Raw genomic sequence first — 21,738 nt, forward strand, 5'->3', positions numbered from 1 at the left:
ACATATTCACCTATATGTGAATATATTTCCATTTATGAAAATGTACAAATTAAATTTTGTATACCTTTAAAAAATATAACTCATACATTGTAGAAATTACAATTTAACTTTTTTCTCTTTCTTATCCATTTTATTCTGAGTTAGGTTTTCATCTGCATTCTGTAATAAGTCATTAATTCATTTCATGCAAAATGGCAAGTGTTTATTTTATTCATTACCATGTCCTACTACCTGCTTTTTTGGATCTCTATAACAAGTCTGTCTTTCAAGAGTAACGTGAGATAATTTAGGCTGCTGAAGTAAAAGGTTTTTGGATCTACAGCTTGTGAGCCTTCACGAAAGAGAAATACAGATCTTTTTGAGTCGATTGGATACCTATGTAATTAAAAATTTAGTACAGATAATGCTTTTCATTGTTTAATTACTTTTAAAATACCATAAAGAAAGAAAAGATATCTTTCTTTGTCATTTTCAGGATTTGATATATCAAGCTGCACAAAATATTAGATTAAAATGAAAAAATGGAAAATTACAAAACATTTTAAACTTTGTATCTACGATATATCAATTTGGACTAAGTCTAAAGTGTTCTGGTAGCTCATCAGATTCTAAAGGTTCATCATTTTCCAAAAATATTACAAAATTTTATCCATATATACACTTTATTTCAGTTGTAAAGGAATGTATATCTCCCACTGATCCAACTAATGCTCTAAATCAGCATCAGTCATATCTCATATATCTTTATCTTTCCACAACCTTTTTTCTCAGATTTTGCATTATTACTTGCTTTGACATAAAATAATAAGAATATTTCCCAAATTATAATCTCCTTTTTCAAGTTTGAAGTCTGCAAGATCTAACTTTGAGTGAAGGATAAAGTTTCTAATCCTTTCAATTATTAAAAAATTTGATACATAGGGAACCTATCTCTTCGAGATAATTTCTCAGAAAATCTATTCAAAATTGTATGTTTAACTAATTTCAACGATAAATCTAATAACATACAATAGGAATCAAGAACGTATCTTCATCAGAAGCAATTAAAAGTGTCGGCATACTCGAATATTCGAGTAGCTCCAAATTCAAACCCAGCCAAGACTCCGATTTCCGATCGAGTGGCACAAGCAGTTTGAACGCATTTCGAATTCGAGCTGCTGTTAACCTTAATCATAAAAATGTTTATTGTACAAGGAGCAAGGGTAGAAAAACAAAAGGGAGAAGTTCCCTCGTAATGGGCCCTGTTCAGTTTAACGAATTCCACCACCGCTCCCCTCTCCCATCGAGCGGATGGTGTATTTTCGTTACACTAACCACATTACTTTGCTTTGACCAATACGCCCCCACCCAAACTCGAAGATCAGCCATTATGGCGTCCTATCTTTATCGAGAAAGACGGCGGGAGGTTAGAAGGGCTTTGTGCCACGGCACTTTCTGCCATAGGTCCAGGGACTTTCCTCAGAGCGGGGAGGGTGAGTCACCAAGGACTCCGATTGTGGCTCCGCGGTGTTGCTCAAGGGAACTTCTCCGACTTCAGTTCTTCAGAAAACGTTTATATAGAAATCATGCCTTAAGCGAGTACTTGCGAGAAAAATGTCAATGACGCTCAACTGTGTATATACTTAAGAACCTTAAGGTACAATTAACAGCAATTAATTATACGTATCTAGTAGATTATTGTTATTAATTGTTTGTAATAGTTTAACTAAGACTAATGACTGTATATTTAATTGTAAGCCATAATAACTGAAAGATGGACAAGGAAGTTTTAAAGCTAGAACTGAAAATGTTGAGAGAACAGTTTTCTGTTTATTACTGATTAATAATATTCACATCAATATCGAACTTTGTTATAATAAAAATCTACTATCGTATTTCTCTTTCATAATACTCGGAAGTCGTTTCGGAATACTTTGAGTTTAACAAACATAAATTTATATTTATGTTTTAAATGAACTGCCAGTTTGAGCACACACGTATCCTGGTATTGAATAAAAATACAAAAAAAATATTTCACTTATATAAGCACCATTTAATTCACGCATCGTTAAAATATCCCTCGATTAGTACCAAAATTATTATAAAAGAATTATACGTTGCAGACAATTATCACACGCGATAAAATTCGTTACAAAAATATTCCATATCTATATACTTTGGATCGATCTATCTGAGATTTAAAAACAGGGTTGAACTCCTTGTACTTTTTTTTTAAATATAAAATATCTTCATGTTTCAAGTCGAATTCGCATCGTGACGGGGGTATAATCGATAGAACCGCAAGAGTCTTCGGTTTTATTATCAAAACTATCAGAGAAATACAAAATATAGCGAAGCAATATCGCATCGCAAACTTGGATTACTGTAAACAGTTGAACACAGGCGAACGTGAAATGATTTGTCCTGTTTTGGAATGTGAAATGCGCGAACAATCATTGTGCTTCCTTGGTATTACTAACAAGACTAATAGTGAACACTATAAATTATAACGTACAATTTGATTCCTTGTTTACAAAAAATTTTTGATTTTTTTCAGTTTTTTTTTCTTACTCAAAAGTACATTTCACTCGCCTACGTGAAACCATGTAACTCAGTTGTAGCTTTTTACAATCTCTCACATTAACTTTCATAAACGTTGCAGTTCCTACATGATTGATTTACAAACAATAGGAACTTCTACGTTAAATCTTCGTTGTACAACATTCGCAGCGTCAATTATATCTTAAAAATGAAATATCACGAATTCATACTTGAAATGTCAATAAAAGACATTAATACCTGAATCGTACGAAAAGTGAATGTCACACAAAATTTTGATTTTGCAAAGGAGTTTTCATTTATCAAGTTTTATAACGAACGCCTCGCCAGGAGGCACAATAAGTTCCTTGAAATAAACGTCCTGATTCAGTCTATATGACGGACCAACTACTACCTGACCGCCGTAGTAGAGGAAGGATAAATCTTTGGTTTGAGTCTTGTTACCTAAGTTGGCTAGAAAAACGTATGAATTTCTTCGTGGGTACCATCTTTCTATTACGATTATTTCATCGCTTGCATATCTGCAAAGGAGGAACACGATCAGTACATTAACAACACAATTAATGCAACACATCTAATCATTTCACTAAAGCAAAGCAAAGATTACCTAATATCACAGTTCGCCAGCACCTCATTCTCCTTGAGTACCGCCTTAACGTAAATCGGGGTTGTCTTCGATCGAAGACTGGCCATTTCAGCAATTGTACCAATCAAACTTGTCTCTAACGGTTTACCAGCTTCTGGTAACCAACCACTGACCCCTATGGATGCAAATTTATAATCGGAACTGTCGCTGTTGTCCCAGTACATAGGCGCCAAATTATGCACGTGAGCAAGATCCTTGTGATCCTCGCACTCGCAGTCCGTGATACCTATCTAAACATAAACTGAATTTGAGCATATAGAAAATACAATTGCATCTCTGTTCCAAATGGAACTCTACAATTTTGACTATACTATTCAATTCTAATAATTATGTTTCAATTAGTATGTACCTCGTCTCCATAAAATATACTCGGCGTTCCAGGCAGCATCATGCCCAACAGAGAGGTAGCTATGGTAGCATTCTTCACGCTAATCATAGAAGCGACTCTTTTAAAATCTACTCCTCCTATGGACCAGTGTACCCAAGGATAGCCTGGTTTTTCGAACAGCACTCCCCCCATGATCTCCTCTACTTGTCTCTTGATTTCTTTGGTTCCATTCGCAACGCGTAGTGTAACATCTACGAGATCCATCCACCTAAGAATGGAGTTCTTCGCAGCGGCAGATCTAGCAGCATTTAAAGCGTCCACGTGACAAATGAGTATTCTATCAGGTCCCATTAGGACTTTCCAAGATCTAAGCCTGCTTGGAAAGAGTCCCTCGTCGACATAGTGTTCGAGACCCTTCAAGTAGAAACCGTCCACTCCTCTTTCCAGCCAGATTTTGATCGCCGATGTGACAGCATCATCTGTGTCTACATTTACACGATTCGATGTGAGAGCTTCTTGCTGGGCCGTTTCCAGGGGCGGTGGTATCGAGGACAGTGTCTCTCGAATCGCTTGAAGCGACGCAGAGAGTGTTGTCGGCACCACCTTCTCTGGGATCATGTCATCAGTAACGTCTCTTCTCTCGCGCACTGCTTTGTCAGTTTTATTTGGCTTCTCTGAGGAGACGTCTACGTCGTATAACGTCTTCACGAAAGGATAGAGGGGTAAATCTAGGATTAAGCTCATGTTCCTTCGATGGATTTCGCGCACGAGAATAGCGAAGTCCTGCAGCGTCCCTAATTGTTTATTGAGATCAGTCAGGTTGTCGATGTTCGAATAATATTCGGGATAGTGGGCTGCTGGGAAAACGGAGTTCAAACGAATCCCTCGAACGCCAAGCTTCTTCAGGTAGTCCAGGCGCATGGTTGTGCCTCGGAGGTCGCCGATTCCGTCACCGTTTTTCAAGGAGTCTTGGAAAGAAGCTGGGAATATCTCGTAGAAGATGCTGCCTTGCCACCATTCTACTGATGGATCGCACCTATGAGAGAAAAAAAAGTTTAAGTACTGAGATATTGATTTTGTTAAACATTTGGAGAAGAAGCGTGCTAAGAAATAGGTCGACTACAAATATTTTCAGTTTTAAAACTAACTTGAACACTGCCATCTTGTATCATAAAAATACAATAGCATATGACTGTTGCGCAATCCACGTTGCACGTCTGCAGGTCCCATGCATATTTTTGGCTCTAAGAACGTATCAGTGCGCCATATATGGCACACCCAAGCGTATCGGGAGTCATGTACACAGTCAAGGGTTACTATTACTACTCAATACTCTACTTATTTGAATTCAATTGTACTTCCATCTCTTAACTTACTTTCTTGGCATTGTGGCGATGACACCAATGACCAAAGCTGTGCATCCAGCGAGCACCGACATCAAGGACCAAAAACAAGTTTTTCGTATAAGCGGCCAATTCCATTTCATGAAACGATAATCCTTCGGGGGCTTTGGCACCACCAATTGGATGCCAACCAGTGGGGGCTTCCCTCCGTTCTCCTGATTGTAAAACTAAACAGTTACAGTGTGTGTTCATAAAGATGTTAGCAAGCACAAGCGGATTAGTGAACATATACACATAGATGATGGTGGCCATAGATTTTCCATCATGAAAGTGATGTTCCATGAGTTCCCGAATATTTAAACACAGAATGTGAAGCCACTGTGTTGCATGATAACAATCTAAGAACATCTTAATCGTGAATGTGTGCCTGTGAATGTACTTCACTTATTTTTTTTAATTAAGATATACGAAAAACATTCCTGAAACTCTAAAAGTATCAACCCATAATTAAAAATATTTCGATGTATTTAGGAAACATTATTCTACATATTTTATTTTCATAACATGAAATTTACGAAGACATATGCATGCCAAAAAGTTCATAAAGCGTTACGCCTGAAACTATATTATGATGACGCTTAATGGCCTCAATAGCCTATTTTATATCACATTCATCCAATGGTGAAATGATCGCAGAATTGAAATATATTTCAAAAGCAATATAAACCTGTGGCTTCAACTAAAAATGCAGATGCTTCTATCAACAGCCACCGTAAAAGCAATACTGTTACCATTTATCTTTCGCATGATCATTGAATGTACAACACTAATGTCTCTCTACTGTTATTGCAACAATGGTATGTAACGTTTGGCAAAGTATTCCTCGTTTGTGCCAAGCTGATTATAATGTACTGAATATAGCCGTTGAAAATCGAACTGTGGATTTTGAAAATGGAAATATAAAGTTGTTAATCACTGAGAGACAGCAGCAGCCAGAATAAACTTCTTCGGTTTTATTATCACCGCGTCTACAGACACGTGAATCATTGTGAATGACGTTTTGCGCTAACACAATGGATATGATAACAAGTTTCATTGTCATCCTCTTTTTGGCCCTGCTTGAATCATTTTTATTTTTGAAAACTATTTCTTAACAATTAAAAATTAAGTCAGATTGTATACGAATTAAAAAAATATTACATATTAATTTCTTTATTTCTAGTAAATAAGATTTCCTTACGACGCTATAGCATGAACACAGCCATAGATTTTATATAGCCAGAATTATATGAGACATTAATTGACATTGACGTAAGGAGAATCTACACATATTGTCGTGCCGCATCAAAAATAAAAGTACGAGACGCGCAGATACAATTGGACTTGACACATTTAGATCAAAGGTAGAACAGGTGATCGGCCGTGGCCAAAACAAAAGTCTAGAAGCGAACAACCCCAGTCTATTACATACGTATCGCAGAATAAAAATCAGTAAATTTTGTTACAGAGAGCATTATTTATAAGTGACAACAAATAGTGACCAACAGTGTATGCAATGAAATTTAGTAAATTACTAAAACTTTCGTTAGTTTATCTTTCCCATTCTCCTTCACGTTAACTCAAATCAAATTACTTAATACAAAACAAAAGCGAGTTATCGAATAAAGAAAGTTAAAGACACCACAAAAGTTAAAGAGTGCAAAAACGACACACAATAACTCGACGTATCAAATAATAAAACATAAAGAAAAAGGTACTCATGGTATCCTACATAAGTTACCATTTTTCTATAAAACTAATGACATTTTTGTCTTGTCAGGTGCTATCCAGTGTCAGACGCAAGGGAGCATCGTTCTATCTATGAACAGTGGCAAATATTGTATGCTTACCAATGCCTGAGCATCAGGAGCTAGATGTTGATAGGCAGTGTTCAACTGCGTCAACAGTTGCGCGCAGACGGGTCCATTCGTATCACTGCTACTGCCACTGCTAGTCGATTCTACCATCGGGTCACGGGAGCTCGGTTCTACAACAATAGTAGCAGTGAATGACTGGGATCGCGTGTCTTTCGACCGTCTTGGATCACGAACCGATAATAAAGCTACGTGCAGTTTCGTAACGTCCACGTAGTTCAAAGACGATCGTGGTACGCGAAAAAAGAGACTATCAACTGTTCCATTGTCAACTTGGAACACGCGGACGAGATTCAACGACCGAAGCAATCCTTGGTTGCTTCGTTAAGATTAATTCGTCGCTCGAATTGAAACTGGATCCTATTAAGGCGTTTTAGCATGGCTCCAAGAGCCATGCGATGCTGAAAATATTACGCAAGTCCCCTGCGAGATGAGAACCACCACGCGATGCGTGTTGTTTAATAGCAGACCTTTAAAAAGCTTTATCGATTCGTGACTTGAGAAGAAGGTAAATTGTGAGGCAATATACTCAATTTACTCATTTTTGATTTTAAGCATTTCTTATCATGCTGGGAAGCAGTAAAACTTTAACGACAGAAATACCTCGATAGAATTACCAAAGGGGTGAAATATCGACGCACAGTAGTAAAAAATAGAAGCACGCACGTTCATCTCGCATAGCTTTATTACCCCTTCAATTATGGATAAAGCTTATTATGTCTACAGGTGGATACCTACCATCATTTAAAACTTTACTCGAACTGTTCACAATATTCATGAACTCGAGTCCATCCTCTTTGTTAATGTTCTCGAGTATTGGTGGCGGAATCGTTTCCACAGGATTCCCTTCCAAGGAAACGAAAATCGCGCCAGATTCCAGCGCATTATCTGTTCTGTTGATCGGCGGACTAGGTGTCAAAAGTGGACAATCCGATGCTTCTTCATCCTATTAAACGAACACCCGGATATTTGAACCACTTTAGTCAATTGAATCGCAACAGCACAGACTCATAACGCAAATGGCGTTATGAAAGCAAAGAAGAGAAGGTAAATAAAGATTAGAGCGCCAGAGATAGAGCATTTATAGTCTGACAAACAAAATTGATGACGCCATGGCGAATAAAGTTCTACACTCACTCAAACTTAACGGTTTAACTCTTATTCCTTCGCGCGAATTTTCAACACGTTCTCCATTTAAAAGTAGGTAATTTCTCTTTAATTTTGAAAATTTACTTTTATTGTATGAAAATTGGGTAATTCTGCAGTTTAGTGACTTTTCCTAATTTTTGCGATTTTCCTTCAACTTTTATTTTAAAAGATTTATTTTATCATTAAAACAAGAAATGAATCGAGGAAACTAGGAAAATTAATATACTCTGTTATTTTATTTAAAAAACGTTACAAATACCTCATGTCTCCCACACATAATCTTGTGTTAACTGTTATTGTTAACCTAGTGTTAACTCACCAAACATCCCACAAAGATCACTCAAGTTAACCATTTCATTTAATTTCAAGGAGACTAAATATAGTTTTTTTTTTTGAGCTCCCTAATTGATTTTTTATTTCAGTGACGAAATAAAACTCCTACAAAAAATGGAGTGAAATGACAAAAATTAGGAAAGGTCACTAATCTGGAATATTACGGAAAATTGTATTTCACCTACCATTTAACTCTTAGCATAGTAAAATCAAATTCAAATTTTCAAACTTTTAAATTTTCAAATTCCCAACTCTACAAATTTTCGAATATTCAAATATTCAATTTACGAATTTTCAACGTCTTTCTATGTATTCTTTTAAATTTGTCTGCTTTATTTGTTACATTTACTCATTTCATTTCTTAAGGAATTTATTTTACTTAATATACAATTATAGAATATAGCAATTTTCGAACGTCTCGCGACCTGACTTACTCACTTACCAGATTACAAAATTAACAAAACTTTTAACCATAAAAATTAGCAGAAACCTGTCACAGAAAACCAGTATAAGAAGCTGTAGCCATTAAATGCAGGAATCTTAAAAGTAGTTTTCTTAAAGCGTTATCGTGCGACGTCCAGCGTGTCAAGAAACAAAAGAACGGGAAGAGCGGAAGACAAAAGGTACGTTATTCTTGTCGAACACACCTGTTGGTCCTGATTTATAATCAGCTGCCGTGAACTGGGCGAAGACGTAAGTTCAGTAGGCAAAACCACCGACAAGAGACCCTCGGGCTTCTGGATATTCATTTCTGTCAAACAAACGTACAAAATGCAATCGAATTTTCCTCGTTAATTATTCTTAAGCGCGCAAATTATCGCGCATGACATGTACCACCCAAAGCGTGGTTAAGGCGTGGCAAGGAACCGACACATGCTTCGCTTCCATTTCACGATTTCTAGTTCCCAATTTCACCAAAATCACCAGAACACTTAATAAGCGCTCATATATTAATAATACTTTTAATAAATCTCATACCGTCGTCACAGTCTCATCCAACACAAAAATTTTTTCCAAGGAAACTGCGCGGGTACCGGCACTTAGTTATATAAGGTGGTCAGCCATGAACGTGGCATTTTTATTTTCGTCAATAAATCGCGCACGTAGAACAGGTTGTCAGTAGTTTTGCGATGAAATCCGATCTATGGTTACTCGAGCGCGTCACGCACACATCTACCTATGGCGTATAATACAAGTCGGAGCGCGCTCGAAATGCAATCCCCGCAGTCGTCATATTTATGAACTGTGCATCTCAGACCAACAGCGTAGCCGGCTATTGATCGACGAATTCTGTGAACGAACGCTATAGGCGCGTCACGATTTTCTCCCCTAATCCATTAAACGGCACCTATGAAAAGGGCTGTCCAAATAATGCCCAGCTTTCTACCATTGTTTCCCACTCGAGCCCTCGACAAAACAGTGCGTTGTTACGTCATGCTGCGCTGCTACAAGCCAATGATTTACAATTCAGGTTAGTTTACAGTGCAAAAATCTCGTATCGGGTTTGTGTACTTAACTCTGGCCAGTTAAGTACCTACATGTGCGCGTAATCATTTATAATCTATTATTCAAAGTCGACAGGGAATGCTTATATTTAGAAACTGGACGAATTCAATTGAAATACGTTATAATCTTAGCAGATACAGTGCAGCTCGAGATTGAAACTTCTAATGATGGTAAGCCGATGTGTAATACAGGGGGTTCGTTAATACCTACGAGGAAACAATTGGAAGTGAACCAATGAACCAATCGAATTTCATCAGGGAACTGCGCGGCAATTAAGCGTGAGATCCGAATCGATTATAACTGAACATCTATACCTCTACGTTTCTAACAATAAGCATATGTACTAATTTCAGTCTCTGATAAATTGCGAGTCACGAGAAGAGTATATACACAAGAGACTTTCGAGCACACAACTCTTCGCGAACAGCTGTTGAAAACGAGCAACCTACTTCCCCTCTATAATACCCATAGCCACTATCTACTACCATACAATCGATACCATGATCACGAACAGCGACACGTGGAAATAAAAGTATGTTAACACATTCGTCCTTCCTGTCCCTCGCTGGTTAGTAATACAAAAAGAGTATAACCTCTTGCGCAATTCTCAAAACAGGGTGCTCAGCTCCGATCATCGATCTTGGCTACCAGACAGTTCACAACCGCCGCGACGACACGTTCCATCATCTGTCATGAGTCAAAAGTCGTCATTTCGATCGAAATAATGGCTCACCTGTAATTCAGCCGGCAGCCACGTGACGACATCGGCGAGTCATGAGAGACGCATACGGATGACTCTCGTTCGCACCGAAAGCGTCGCGGAAGAGATTTCCGAAATTTTCTGGTTCGGACCGGTTGCCTCCACCGAGTCTTCCGACACTTCCTGTTCGTTCGCCTTCTGCTTGTCCCGGCTTCTGCGCGAGAAACGATCAGATCAGACGACAACAAGATCACTACCGAGGACGACGTTCGTGGTTTCGTGATGTTGATGACCGTCGCGCTGCCCTCGGCCGTAAGGGAATCGCGTGCCTTTGCGTATTATATTTAGCAACGCCGTTACGTTTCGTTTAGTTTCGTCGCGTCTCGTCGCGTTTCGCTTCCGACCGAGACGCTTGCATCCCCGACGAGTCTGCGCGCTTTGCCGACAGGCTTGTGCGATCATCGGATTGACTGGGACGATTGAAAGGCTCGATAACCTCGGGCTGCTCGGGCTTCCTGGAACTACGCTTCTATTGTCGTTAATAACAATTATTGACGATGTAATGGGAATCGTTTCAGACACGCTGGGGTATCGATCGAACACCATTGTTGAAATGTTATTGCTTCGAGGGTTCTTTGAGAATTGTAATCGATGACTGTTGATGTGGGAAACTATGTGGCGATGTGAGGAGAGAGTATGCTTTGAATGTTTCTCATTAGTTTTTTTATCGGTGAAACTAAGTCCAATTTGTGTGTGATTGGTATTGATATTATGTGTGATTAGTTCTGGGGTCAATATTTAGTCGATCGTGGGAAAATAAAGTAATTGAGCGTTCAACCCCTTTTGTTATGTTACCACGTTTTCGCAGGTGTTTGCTGGATTTGTTGGAAACTTACCGACTGTCTTTGAGTAAACAGCGAGTCGCATTTGATGTTATCGACCGAACTATAGGGGAACCAAACACAAAATTTAATGTTTTTTTAGTAAAAGTTTGTGAATATGAGAATACATATAAGTAATTTATTGAAATTATAACGATAAGACTGATCCCATTTAATTTTAATTTCTACCACTCATAGCGCTTTAATCTTATTTCGGACTGAATCGGTAATGTGGAACGTGACACGAAAATGATAGAAATAAAACATAAATATATGTAATAAATATATATAAACAAATATTACTTTGAAACAAATATATTTGGAACACTACAGCTAAATTTGTACTTGTACACGATATTATTTATCACAAATTTTAAAAAATGTATACTACTACAATGTTAATATTGTAGGATTTATTTAGTAAAATTATTTTTGTAGATGCTCGTAGAACACATACTCTAAGTTTACTAGATTTTCTTCAGTATTGGATCGTAAATAAGTTTAATCAATACAAAAAGATTTAATTCAGCATATGTAATGAATAATAACCAGATAAGTATTACATTATCGCTTATCTTCTTTAATTATGATTTGGTTTTATTGTTGAACTTTTCTGAGATTATTATTCACGAAACTTTTACTAACTAAATAAGTACTAAATAAGTAATAATATTTTAAAATGTATAGTACTTATATGAAAAAATATACAGTATTTTTAAATAAAATACATTTCACAACTGGTGTATGGCTTCATACATTCGTTTTAAAACTATCGATCGGCATGAATCAATATAAACTATTTTGCTACATAATGGATGATGTGGTTTCTACGAATGGCAACAAAGCGTGCAAAATAAAGGCTCGTAACAGACCAACGTGAATTTTCCGCAGCAGCAACGATTCGCAGCGAATAAAAAAGAGACATATAAATTAATATTGGCGCGAAGAGAATGCCACGAAAAATTCGCAGACATTGCAGAAAATTCGTGTTAGTCTATGGGAGTCTTAAAGAATATGTATAATATACGAACAGTTTGATTTGCAATGGTTAGGGGAATGATTTATTGAATTATGGTCAATTGATCCTTTTTGTAATAACTCACTGTTGTAATAGTTTTAATATAAAAATATTTTACAAAATCATAAACCAGAAAACATAGATAATTTGTAAAATATTTTATTTATATAAGTGTAATAGAACAAATGTAGTTTTTAATATTATCATGTGTAAATATGATTACGTGTCGATAAGGATATCATAAATGCCTTTTGCAAGTCACTCGAAGACGTTACTAACCAGCAGGAAAATGTTATGGCATTATTAATTTTATAAATGAAATCAGCTTCTTCGGTCACTAATTCAATTGAATTTTGTGTCATAGGATTTACACTATCCGTACGGTTATTTCACTTCCAAGAATAGCTGTTTAGATAAAATTCATGTATTCCTATCATTCAGACATATCTCTTGATGTAGCAAACAAATTTTGGAGATTACACAAGGGGAAAGAGTTTTTTAAAATGTGTATATAATATATTCACATGGATGTTTTACTTTAAGAGAATACTACAAAAACTGTCTTTATTATATTGATCAATTTCTCCTACTACTGCATTGCACACGCATATTCCATTTTGATGTCAAGGTTGTTCGTGCACGAAACAGATCGTAAAAGGTTTTGAAAACAGGAACACGTATATATATTCACGTAATCAGTACATAGATTTTTATTTTACACAGAAATGTACTTAGATTTTCATCGCTTTCTTTCTAACCTCGATTCCATAAAATTAGTACATATGCTTTGAAACATTTCAAAGGTGAATAACTATATTTCCAAGAAAAGTAACTAAAATCCTTGTTACATTCAACCAAGAAATATACCGTAACTCGAAATTCTGTATTCTAAACTCTAAATACTCTAACCAATAGGATAAGTCGGATATCTCCGATTGATCCCATGCGCTTCTGTTTCGCACAATTGGTTAAATTGGCGATGCATTTGTAAAGTAGTACCACCCTACTTTTCGATTGCGCGTATATAAGATTTACAAAATATTTTACAATTGACGGAGAAAAGTATCGTGAAAGAAGGAAAATTCTTCAAATATTGCGAAGGAAGGAAAGAAGGAATGACGGAAATTTTCCTTCATTCAATTCATTCCATCTGATTCATAGAATTCCTTTCATCATAGTGTGCACACACTTTCGTAACATTGAATCAGTGGGCAGTGTACATCTCCGAATCGAAGTCTCCGATATTCTCATCTAAGACATTCGGAGACGTTCGTGAATCTTCGACAGTTCTTTTGTTACGCTATTACCAGGTACTATCTGACATTATTATCGAAATACAAATAGCGCACAAGCGCACAACTCGTCTTAATACAGTATGCTCTGCGTTGAGTGCGATGCCTTAAGACATCGATGTTGGATAGAAAGAGAAAGCGCGCGAACACGAAAGAGGGAGAAGAGATGTGTATGGGAGTGTGGGAGCAAGCAAGAGGAAGAATAGAACGGAACTACCGAGGATTCACTCGCCTCGACACAGCCAACTACAGCGCTCAGTCGCTAACGAAGTATTCGAACGATCAGTTCACCGTTATTCGTGCTCGTGCTTAGACGAACGTATTTCCTACAAGGAATAAAAATGGTTGTCGAGATTAAGAATTTTGTGAGTAGTTCGAATTATCGTTGCATTGTACATTTCTGTTGCATGTACCTATGAAGACTTGTCAGAAATCCATTACAGCAGTTACGCGTCACGACCGTGCGCTAATTATCTTGGGAAAATAAATCGAAATCGTTGTTCGATTACAGTGTGACTCTGCTAGATTATATCATGCTTTCTGGGAAACCGGTTAGCCTTGAAAGAATCGATTCTAGTTTGGTCGGTTCAAGCCGAGGAACTTTCCTCATATATCGCGTTAGCTTATTTTGGAACGTGCGTTAAGTAATTCTCAACATGCGAATAGCGTAGCAAGTTGTACCGGCTCCACTTTGCGCAGTAACGCCACGAGAAACATATGTAATATATAATCATTTTTGAATGTGGCGTTAAAGTAGCATTACGTCAACCATAAACAATTCCAATTAGTGGATACACGTAAATGCAGTTCGTAGTATTGGAATAATTTGCTACGTCCGACGAGCATGTGATTCGTGCATGTTTTTAGAATGAATGCGTTTAACCGGGAGTACTCATGATTCAAATCAACAGTGACCCGTTTAGCAGATCGATTATTGAATACAATATTATATACTAAAGATTTTTGCACGATAAGTTTTTAAATTATTATAAAAATAGTGTTTGCTATGAACTGAGCAACTTTGGAATAGTACTCAATATTATGTGGCAAATAGTAATTTTGATGAGTCACTTTTTTAGAAAATGAATTTTTATATATTTTGTATTTATTCAGTCATATCTTCTGATTCTAAATATATGTTTAATATATAGCTTCATTCTCTATTATTCAGTCACTCTCTGTATATCTCTTATCACAGTTAACCACCTCTTGTGGTTATCAAACAGATTAGTATGATACAGTACTTAAAATACTATAAATGTGTTAGTAGCACATTTATATAATTTTAAAATTATGTACTATGTTGTAAAATGTTATGGAATTATTTAAAATATGCAAAGTAACATTTATCATAATTATATTCACAGGATGACTTGAAGAGTACGCTTGAGAAGGCAGGAAACGATTTAGTTGTAATTGATTTCTTTGCCACATGGTGCGGTCCTTGCAAGATGATTGGACCCAAAATAGAAGAACTGGCAAAGGTTAGATTATTTACCTTGTACAGTTTGATTTGTATTGTACATTATGTATTACTAAATAATATGTTTTACTTTAACAGTCAATGCCAGATGTTGTGTTTCTGAAGGTTGATATAGATGAATGTGAAGATATTGCGGCTGAATATGAAATCACAAGTATGCCTACCTTTGTATTTATCAAAGGCGGTAAAGTGGTATGTATTATCTTAAGTTAATGTATACTTTAAATTAAAAAACATGGTGAATAAGTAATAATTTAAATCTATTTCAGTTGGAAACTTTCTCTGGTGCTAATTACGAAAAACTTACGAGCACAATTCTAAGGAACAAGTAAATAATTATATGAGTAATGAAAGTATTTTATAAGCAAATTGTTTATTAATTGGTACTAATTGACAGAAGCTGTAATAGCTTGGTAATCATTAAAAATGGAGTTATGCTTTATTCACAAGTAAAATATTAAGAAAATAGAAATTTTTTGATAATGCATTGTCAGTTTTATTATACGCATTTTGTTGCAAAATAAAATGTAATCCGCTTATAACAGAATACAATATAATTACTCCCATTTTATTATCTTTTAGTAGTGAAAAAATTAGACCATCAGAATTTGTGATAAAAAAATTGGAATTTATTTACAAGATTGTATGTAATTATTATGTTATTTTCAATATAAAACAGTACCACTGAAGATATTTAATATTTTTACAATTATGCTCCTATAGATAGAGCAGTCTCTGGTTGTTTTTGTATTTTCACTAACAGTGAACATGCTCCAGTACCAGATTTACAAGGCTGACCCAACATCAATCGACTAGAAGGAGACACCAAGTTATCTCGTTTCCCTGAAAAATATATATGCATGTTGGAGGATAAACATAATAACAGCTAATTTTCTCATAAAATATCTAAATTAACGTTTCACTTTTTTTTTTACCTTGCAATGTGGCATTTTTTAAGAAATTGAGGGAACTTTCAAAACTCATTTGCTGCAAAGGAGAAGCCGAATCTTCCATTCCTTTACGACTAAGTGGTTGAAACGTGCCATCGAAGGTCATATAATCCGCAATCAGAGATAAATGACGGGAATCAACAGTAATGCCATACATTTTGAATACATCTCTTACTTCTTTTGTAATAACTCTATTGGCAGCTTCAATGCCATACGTTTGCGAAATACCATAAATATCGTTAGAATACAACTTATTCAAATTTAATAATTTGTCATGTTTAAACATTTCCTGTAAGAAAAAGAAACATGATTAGTAAAAATTGCGAACAAAATGTTACATAACACTACAATTAGTATTAAACTCTTACTATTATGTTGATGCCATCAGTTTTAAGGATAGTCTCTCCATCATTATTTTGAAACGTAAATGCACGTTTTATGTATGGAACTTCTGATAAAACTACTCTATTTGCCACGTTTCTAATTATTGTTGGTAAATCTAATTTTATCATTCTAAGAGGTAACTGAAAAGCGAAGTAAATATATTTATATCATATCAGAACCAGTCAGAGTCATTTTAAAATAAGATTCTTTCAATATCTTATACTTACCCAAAATGTTAACTTGCACCAAGAATATTTATTTTCATCGTAATCATATTCTAATGCATTAGTATACATGCTTACAATGTCTCTCTTTCTTTGCGTATTATATAGTTCAGTTGCACGATGTCGTAATCCTCCACCATTTATGTCATCTTCTTCGTCTTCCTCTTGTTCTGTTCTATTATTTAAATTATCATTCTCATTTTCTAAAACATCGTCTTCCTTTTCATTTACGTCATCCATTTCTTCTTCTTCTGGATCTTCGTATTCTTGATTTTCTTTGTGACGAGAAATCGTTCGTGCCACAGTTGCATCTGCATCCTCTGCTGCTTCTTCTTCATCCGAAGATTCGTGCATTTCTCCTAAACTTGTGCGTGGTTTGAAGGCAGATCCTGTTCCTTCATCAGGTTCACCTTGATCTAATAAAGCATCATCTTCGTATGTAGATTTCTTTTCTTCTTCAACATGTAACAACGCACCTGTTACTTTAGCAACTTTTTTAATTTCTTTAAACAATTCTTTGAAAAATATTTCTTCTGTTTTCTTTAATATTTCATGTGGCTGAACACGAAATTCTCCTTTGTAAGATTTATGTGGAAGATAATTAATTGTCATTGTATATACCAATTGTCTATATGGTATCTGTTCCATTTTTCTGCTTATATCAATATTGTGCAAAACATTTGAAAAAATACATTTTGTTAATTTTAATTTTAATTTGTTTGATTGTTTTGTCACATTTTTCAAATCTGTCCTAAACGGTATTTCCATACTAGGTGTTTTAATATTTTTTGATGCCATCATTAATATTTCACGCAATCTGGGTATACCCAAAGTAACGTTCATCTCTCCACGACCAGCAAAGTGGAAAGTGTTTAAAGTCATTTGAGTTGATGGTTCTCCTATTGATTGAGCTGCTAATAAACCCACAGGTTCACCAGGTGGACAGACAGTCCTCATGAGTTTTATTGACATAAGATCTCTTAAATCGCTCTTTCTTATTGATAAATCTCTGTGTTCACTATTCATATAGTTATCTACTAAATCTTCTAATCGTTCAGGGAGTACGCCGAAATCTATGTCTTGTCTGTATTGTGACGTTACTGGGTCAGGGCATCTAGTACATTGAGCATAAATAGGTTTCCTATCTTCTTCTGCAGTTCTTATCCATTTTCTCATGAGGGACAGTGCAGCTTTACTTCTTCCACTGTTTTCATCAATTTCTTTATATTTTGAACTCTTTATATTCATATTCCCCGTGGAAAATTTTGTAAATGGACTGATTCGTCTTTTTTGCAACGCACTTCCGTTTTTGCTTATCCATTTCTTTATTTTTTTTGCCAATTTCAAGATTTGTTCTGTATCTGAATCCTCTTTCAGGTTCCTTATTAATTCTTCATTAGCAATAGCGTTTCTATTATCTATTAAGAAACCCATCTGTTCTTTCCTTAAAAATCTTGAACCTGGTATGTCAAGACCATCTTCCCCATAATAAATTTGTACTAGACTACCATCCGAATCCCGGACTGTTGAATCATAATTTATAACTAATCCTTCAAGATGTTTGATAAGACATCGCTGCAAATATCCTGATCTACTAGTTTTCACAGCCGTATCGATAAGACCCTCACGACCAGCCATACAGTGAAAGAAAAATTCTTGAGGCTTAATTCCTGTCATGAACCGACCATCGATGAAACCGCCAGCCCTCGGGGTTGGATCGTATGCAGGAAAACTTGGAAGACTTTTACCGCTGATCATTAGGGGTGGTCTTTTTCCTTCTAACTCAATCTGTCCAAGCAAACAAGATATTTGCATAGTATTTACAGTAGAACCTTTTGCACCAGATTGAACCATTAATTGCAAATTATTATCTGGGAACTTTTTTAAAAGACCAACTGGCAAACATGTCTTATTTATGTCATTAGTATAAACGTCTAACGCGCTTTTATACTTTCGATCAACTTGTGCGCGAAATTTAGGATTGCTCCAATAAGATTCTTCCATTTTAGCTGTAACTACATCCATAGGTGTGTCATTTGGTAATTCTAATATAGATTTTTGAATTTCTTCTCCAATGTTTCTACAATTCGAAATGATTTCTTTACGTTTCGTGTCTGCCTTTTTTAATAATAAGATATCTTCAACGCCAAGTGTAAAACCGCTCCTCTGTAAAAATGCTTGAAATAGTTTACCGAAAGCACTTAGCAGTTTTGTAGAACATGATCCGCCATAGAGTTCAAAGACACAGTGTACAAAACCGAATGGGGTGGCACCATAGTGTGTTTTATCAAGTACTCCACATAATAGTTCTCCATTTCGAATGATAACTTCAGCTTCTGACATCGTTTTAGGATTGGAGAATTCAGTGCCGCATTTCCAGCGACGTGGTTTTGCAACTTGCCACTCTTTTGCATTGATCTTAGCATTAGCAGTTAAGTTAATACGCGCTTGATTAGGTGGAATAATATTAATAATGACAGTAGACACAATTTGTTTACCGGACCACAACGGTTTTGGTTTTATAATAGTAGGTGGAAGAAGAATTATATTATTTTGTACTGTGGATAGAGCAGCATAGACTAATTGCATGTAATCTTCTCGTGAGAAAAAGGTTCCTCTTACTGTTAAACGAACACCAGAGACCATGTGATCTTGAATAAGACCACTTAATGGAGTACCGTCTTTGGGTACAAGGTACTGATTAGATACATGAGCTATGTTATATCCTTCACTTCTGGCAAGTTCATTTTGTGGATAATGTGCATTCATTTCGTCCCCGTCAAAATCTGCGTTATAAGCTTTGCAATTAGCATAGTGAAGACGTAAGGTTTTTTCTCCTTTTAAAATACGAGCTTTATGGGCCATTATACTAGGTTTATGTAAAGTTGGTTGTCGGTTTAGTAACAAAACGTCTCCATTTTGCAAATGTCTATGTATAATTTTAATACCTTTGAAAAACTTATTTGCTTTATCACTTGTTGTTAAGAGACGTTTCGCGATAGCTTCTCTTTGAATAGGGTTGTCAGTTGAGATACGTTGTATGCTTCCATCCTCATTTTCAACTAACACTGCACCAGGGTGAACATCAGGGCCATTTAAAACTAGCTGGCGTAATTGTACAACATTCCAAGGTGTAACAGGTGTTGGATATGTCAATTTTAATGCAAAAGCTTCAGGAATACCAATTTCATCTATATTTAAATTAGGATCAGGTGTTATAACAGAGCGAGCAGCGAAATTCACTCTTTTACCCATCATATGCATTCTAATAATTCCTTCTTTCTTTTCTATAATTTGTTTTAGGCCTTGACAATTTGCGGAATCCGCTGTTTTATTCATGTCACGATCCATTAAATGATCTACATTTATTTGTAAGCTTTGCCAGGCATTGTGTAATTTTTCAATTGCTGTATTACCTTTCACTTGCTCAAAAACAAGCTTCCCTTCCTCTGGTAATTGATTCGTATCTCCATCTTGAATTGTTTGAATGATATTTCTAAGAACAAGACAGTCTTGAATAATGCTTTTATAAACTTGGGTCTGTGGGTGTTCTATCATCTGACCATTGACAAAGTTTACTGGTCTGACTATTGGTGGTAAAACTGGTATCACTTCAAAGAAAAATATATCAGTTGGATATTCAATATCTACCATTCCAAAGCATGGAATAATAACTTTAAGAAAATCTTTTTCATTTTCCCAGAGTTTTCTTAGATATTCCTTAGACTGATCTGGCATAATCATGACTGTTTCTAATTTATGAATTACTCCACGCGAAGTTGCATTCTCAGCAGCAGCCCCAAACACTTTGGTTGTCATAAGTTTATTTTTTAATGTTGTGATTTTTGGTATTGGTTCTTGACAATGCACACAAATTTTAGCTGTTGTATATTGTTTGAGGACATTTTCAACGTATAAATGCCACTGCATATTAATATTTTTTGTATTAAATTCATATTCATCATATTGTACAATAGACTGATTAAATCTTGATCGATTTATAAGATTTTCTGTATAATTTTCAATAATATCTTGAATATACTGTGTATCAATGTCATAAGGATTACTAGCACCGGCAACAACAGTCATTACCTCTTCTTCTAAGCCCTCAAGGTCACTGAGATATCCTTGCTTCAGTAACTTTAGTTTGGCAGATAAAAGTAGTTTTACATATGCAGGAATTTGTAGAGTAAAACATTTTAAGCATGTTAATTTAATCAGCATACATAATCCTTTATGAAATAATGGATTTACAATTGGCATAGGTAATTCTATATGTCCAAAGTGGCCTGGACATTTGAATACATTACAACCGCATGTTCCACAAGGATCTGAACTCTCTAAGAGGGGACCTATATTATGAACAGTACGTTTTAATAATTTATCTATTTAAAATACCATCTATTTTTAAACATAATAAAAAATTAAAAAGTATTATATTACAAATAACAATATTTGCAATAACTTATAATGTTTTATTACTTTACCTAAAGATGGATCATATAATCCTCCTTTCAATGGATGTCCCAGTATATTAAATGACAATGGTGTTCTTATTTTATTAACACTTAAATTTCTTATATCATTTGCAGTAAACATAGAAAACATTAAGCATTTTGGATCCAAATGTTTTGGAGTTAATCTTGGAAAACGATATTTATTTTGCACCATTTTGAAATCTGTATCTTATTTCTTGTTTCTATTCTATTCTATTTCTATTTCTTTCTGTGTCTAAAAAATCAAATAGATTATTCAAAGAAATGTAAAACAATTTTTTACTGTAGTAAGAAAACAAACGTGACTATACCTTCGTAATAAAATTTCTGTAAGAAAACTAACGTCACGAATTATATAAAACAATTATTCTTCATCAATTATATCAATATAGTTTTACATTTTGAAAATAAATATCTCTGATCGATCACAAAAGTTTTAGGTTATAAAGTTTCCGCCACATGGCATCACACATTTTAAATACACACATTCATATACAAGTATGTACATTTGTAGTGTACATGTGAATAGTCGATTCTCTAAGAATCGAAAATCG

At 35.4% G+C, this 21,738-nt stretch overlaps 4 protein-coding genes across 8 annotated transcripts; 1 reads left to right on the plus strand and 3 right to left on the minus strand.

Annotated features, from left to right (window-relative positions):
- Positions 1-96: 96 nt before the first annotated feature.
- Positions 97-1,368, minus strand: Boca (LDLR chaperone boca). Its single transcript, XM_076375202.1, is given in 7 exon segments — positions 97-159; positions 232-314; positions 317-491; positions 559-628; positions 691-760; positions 763-850; positions 1,315-1,368. Coding segments are annotated over 7 exon segments (603 nt in total).
- Positions 1,369-1,789: 421 nt separating this feature from the next.
- Positions 1,790-10,780, minus strand: LOC143177024 (amino acid transporter heavy chain SLC3A1). 5 transcript variants are annotated; one of them, XM_076374762.1, is made up of 8 exons: positions 10,490-10,780; positions 8,898-9,001; positions 7,507-7,714; positions 6,745-6,881; positions 4,889-5,082; positions 3,534-4,548; positions 3,146-3,414; positions 1,790-3,059 (listed from the first exon to the last, which is right to left on the minus strand). In XM_076374762.1, exons 2-8 carry the CDS (start codon positions 8,997-8,999, stop codon positions 2,834-2,836), a joined length of 2,151 nt encoding a protein of 716 aa, XP_076230877.1. In that variant the 5' UTR covers positions 9,000-9,001; positions 10,490-10,780; the 3' UTR covers positions 1,790-2,833. The 5 variants fall into 5 exon arrangements, with proteins under 5 accessions (XP_076230877.1, XP_076230879.1, XP_076230878.1 ...); XM_076374764.1 differs by having other exon boundaries at positions 4,889-5,070; positions 10,490-10,779; XM_076374763.1 differs by lacking the exon at positions 10,490-10,780 and adding an exon at positions 9,229-9,541.
- Positions 10,781-13,853: 3,073 nt separating this feature from the next.
- On the plus strand, positions 13,854-15,696 carry LOC143188663 (thioredoxin-2). Its single transcript, XM_076393051.1, has 4 exons — positions 13,854-14,012; positions 15,015-15,131; positions 15,209-15,322; positions 15,400-15,696. The coding sequence occupies exons 1-4, from the start codon at positions 13,989-13,991 to the stop codon at positions 15,460-15,462; spliced, it is 318 nt and encodes a 105-aa protein (XP_076249166.1). The 5' UTR covers positions 13,854-13,988; the 3' UTR covers positions 15,463-15,696.
- A 132-nt stretch (positions 15,697-15,828) lies between these two features.
- Rpi1 (RNA polymerase I subunit RpI1) lies at positions 15,829-21,359 on the minus strand. Its single transcript, XM_076393050.1, has 5 exons — positions 21,176-21,359; positions 16,692-21,040; positions 16,449-16,604; positions 16,066-16,369; positions 15,829-15,973 (listed from the first exon to the last, which is right to left on the minus strand). Exons 1-5 carry the CDS (start codon positions 21,357-21,359, stop codon positions 15,840-15,842), a joined length of 5,127 nt encoding a protein of 1,708 aa, XP_076249165.1. The 3' UTR covers positions 15,829-15,839.
- Between the last annotated feature and the right edge of the window lie 379 nt (positions 21,360-21,738).

This window comes from Calliopsis andreniformis, chromosome 3 (assembly GCF_051401765.1).
Source record: "Calliopsis andreniformis isolate RMS-2024a chromosome 3, iyCalAndr_principal, whole genome shotgun sequence".
NCBI lineage: Eukaryota > Metazoa > Arthropoda > Insecta > Hymenoptera > Andrenidae > Calliopsis > Calliopsis andreniformis.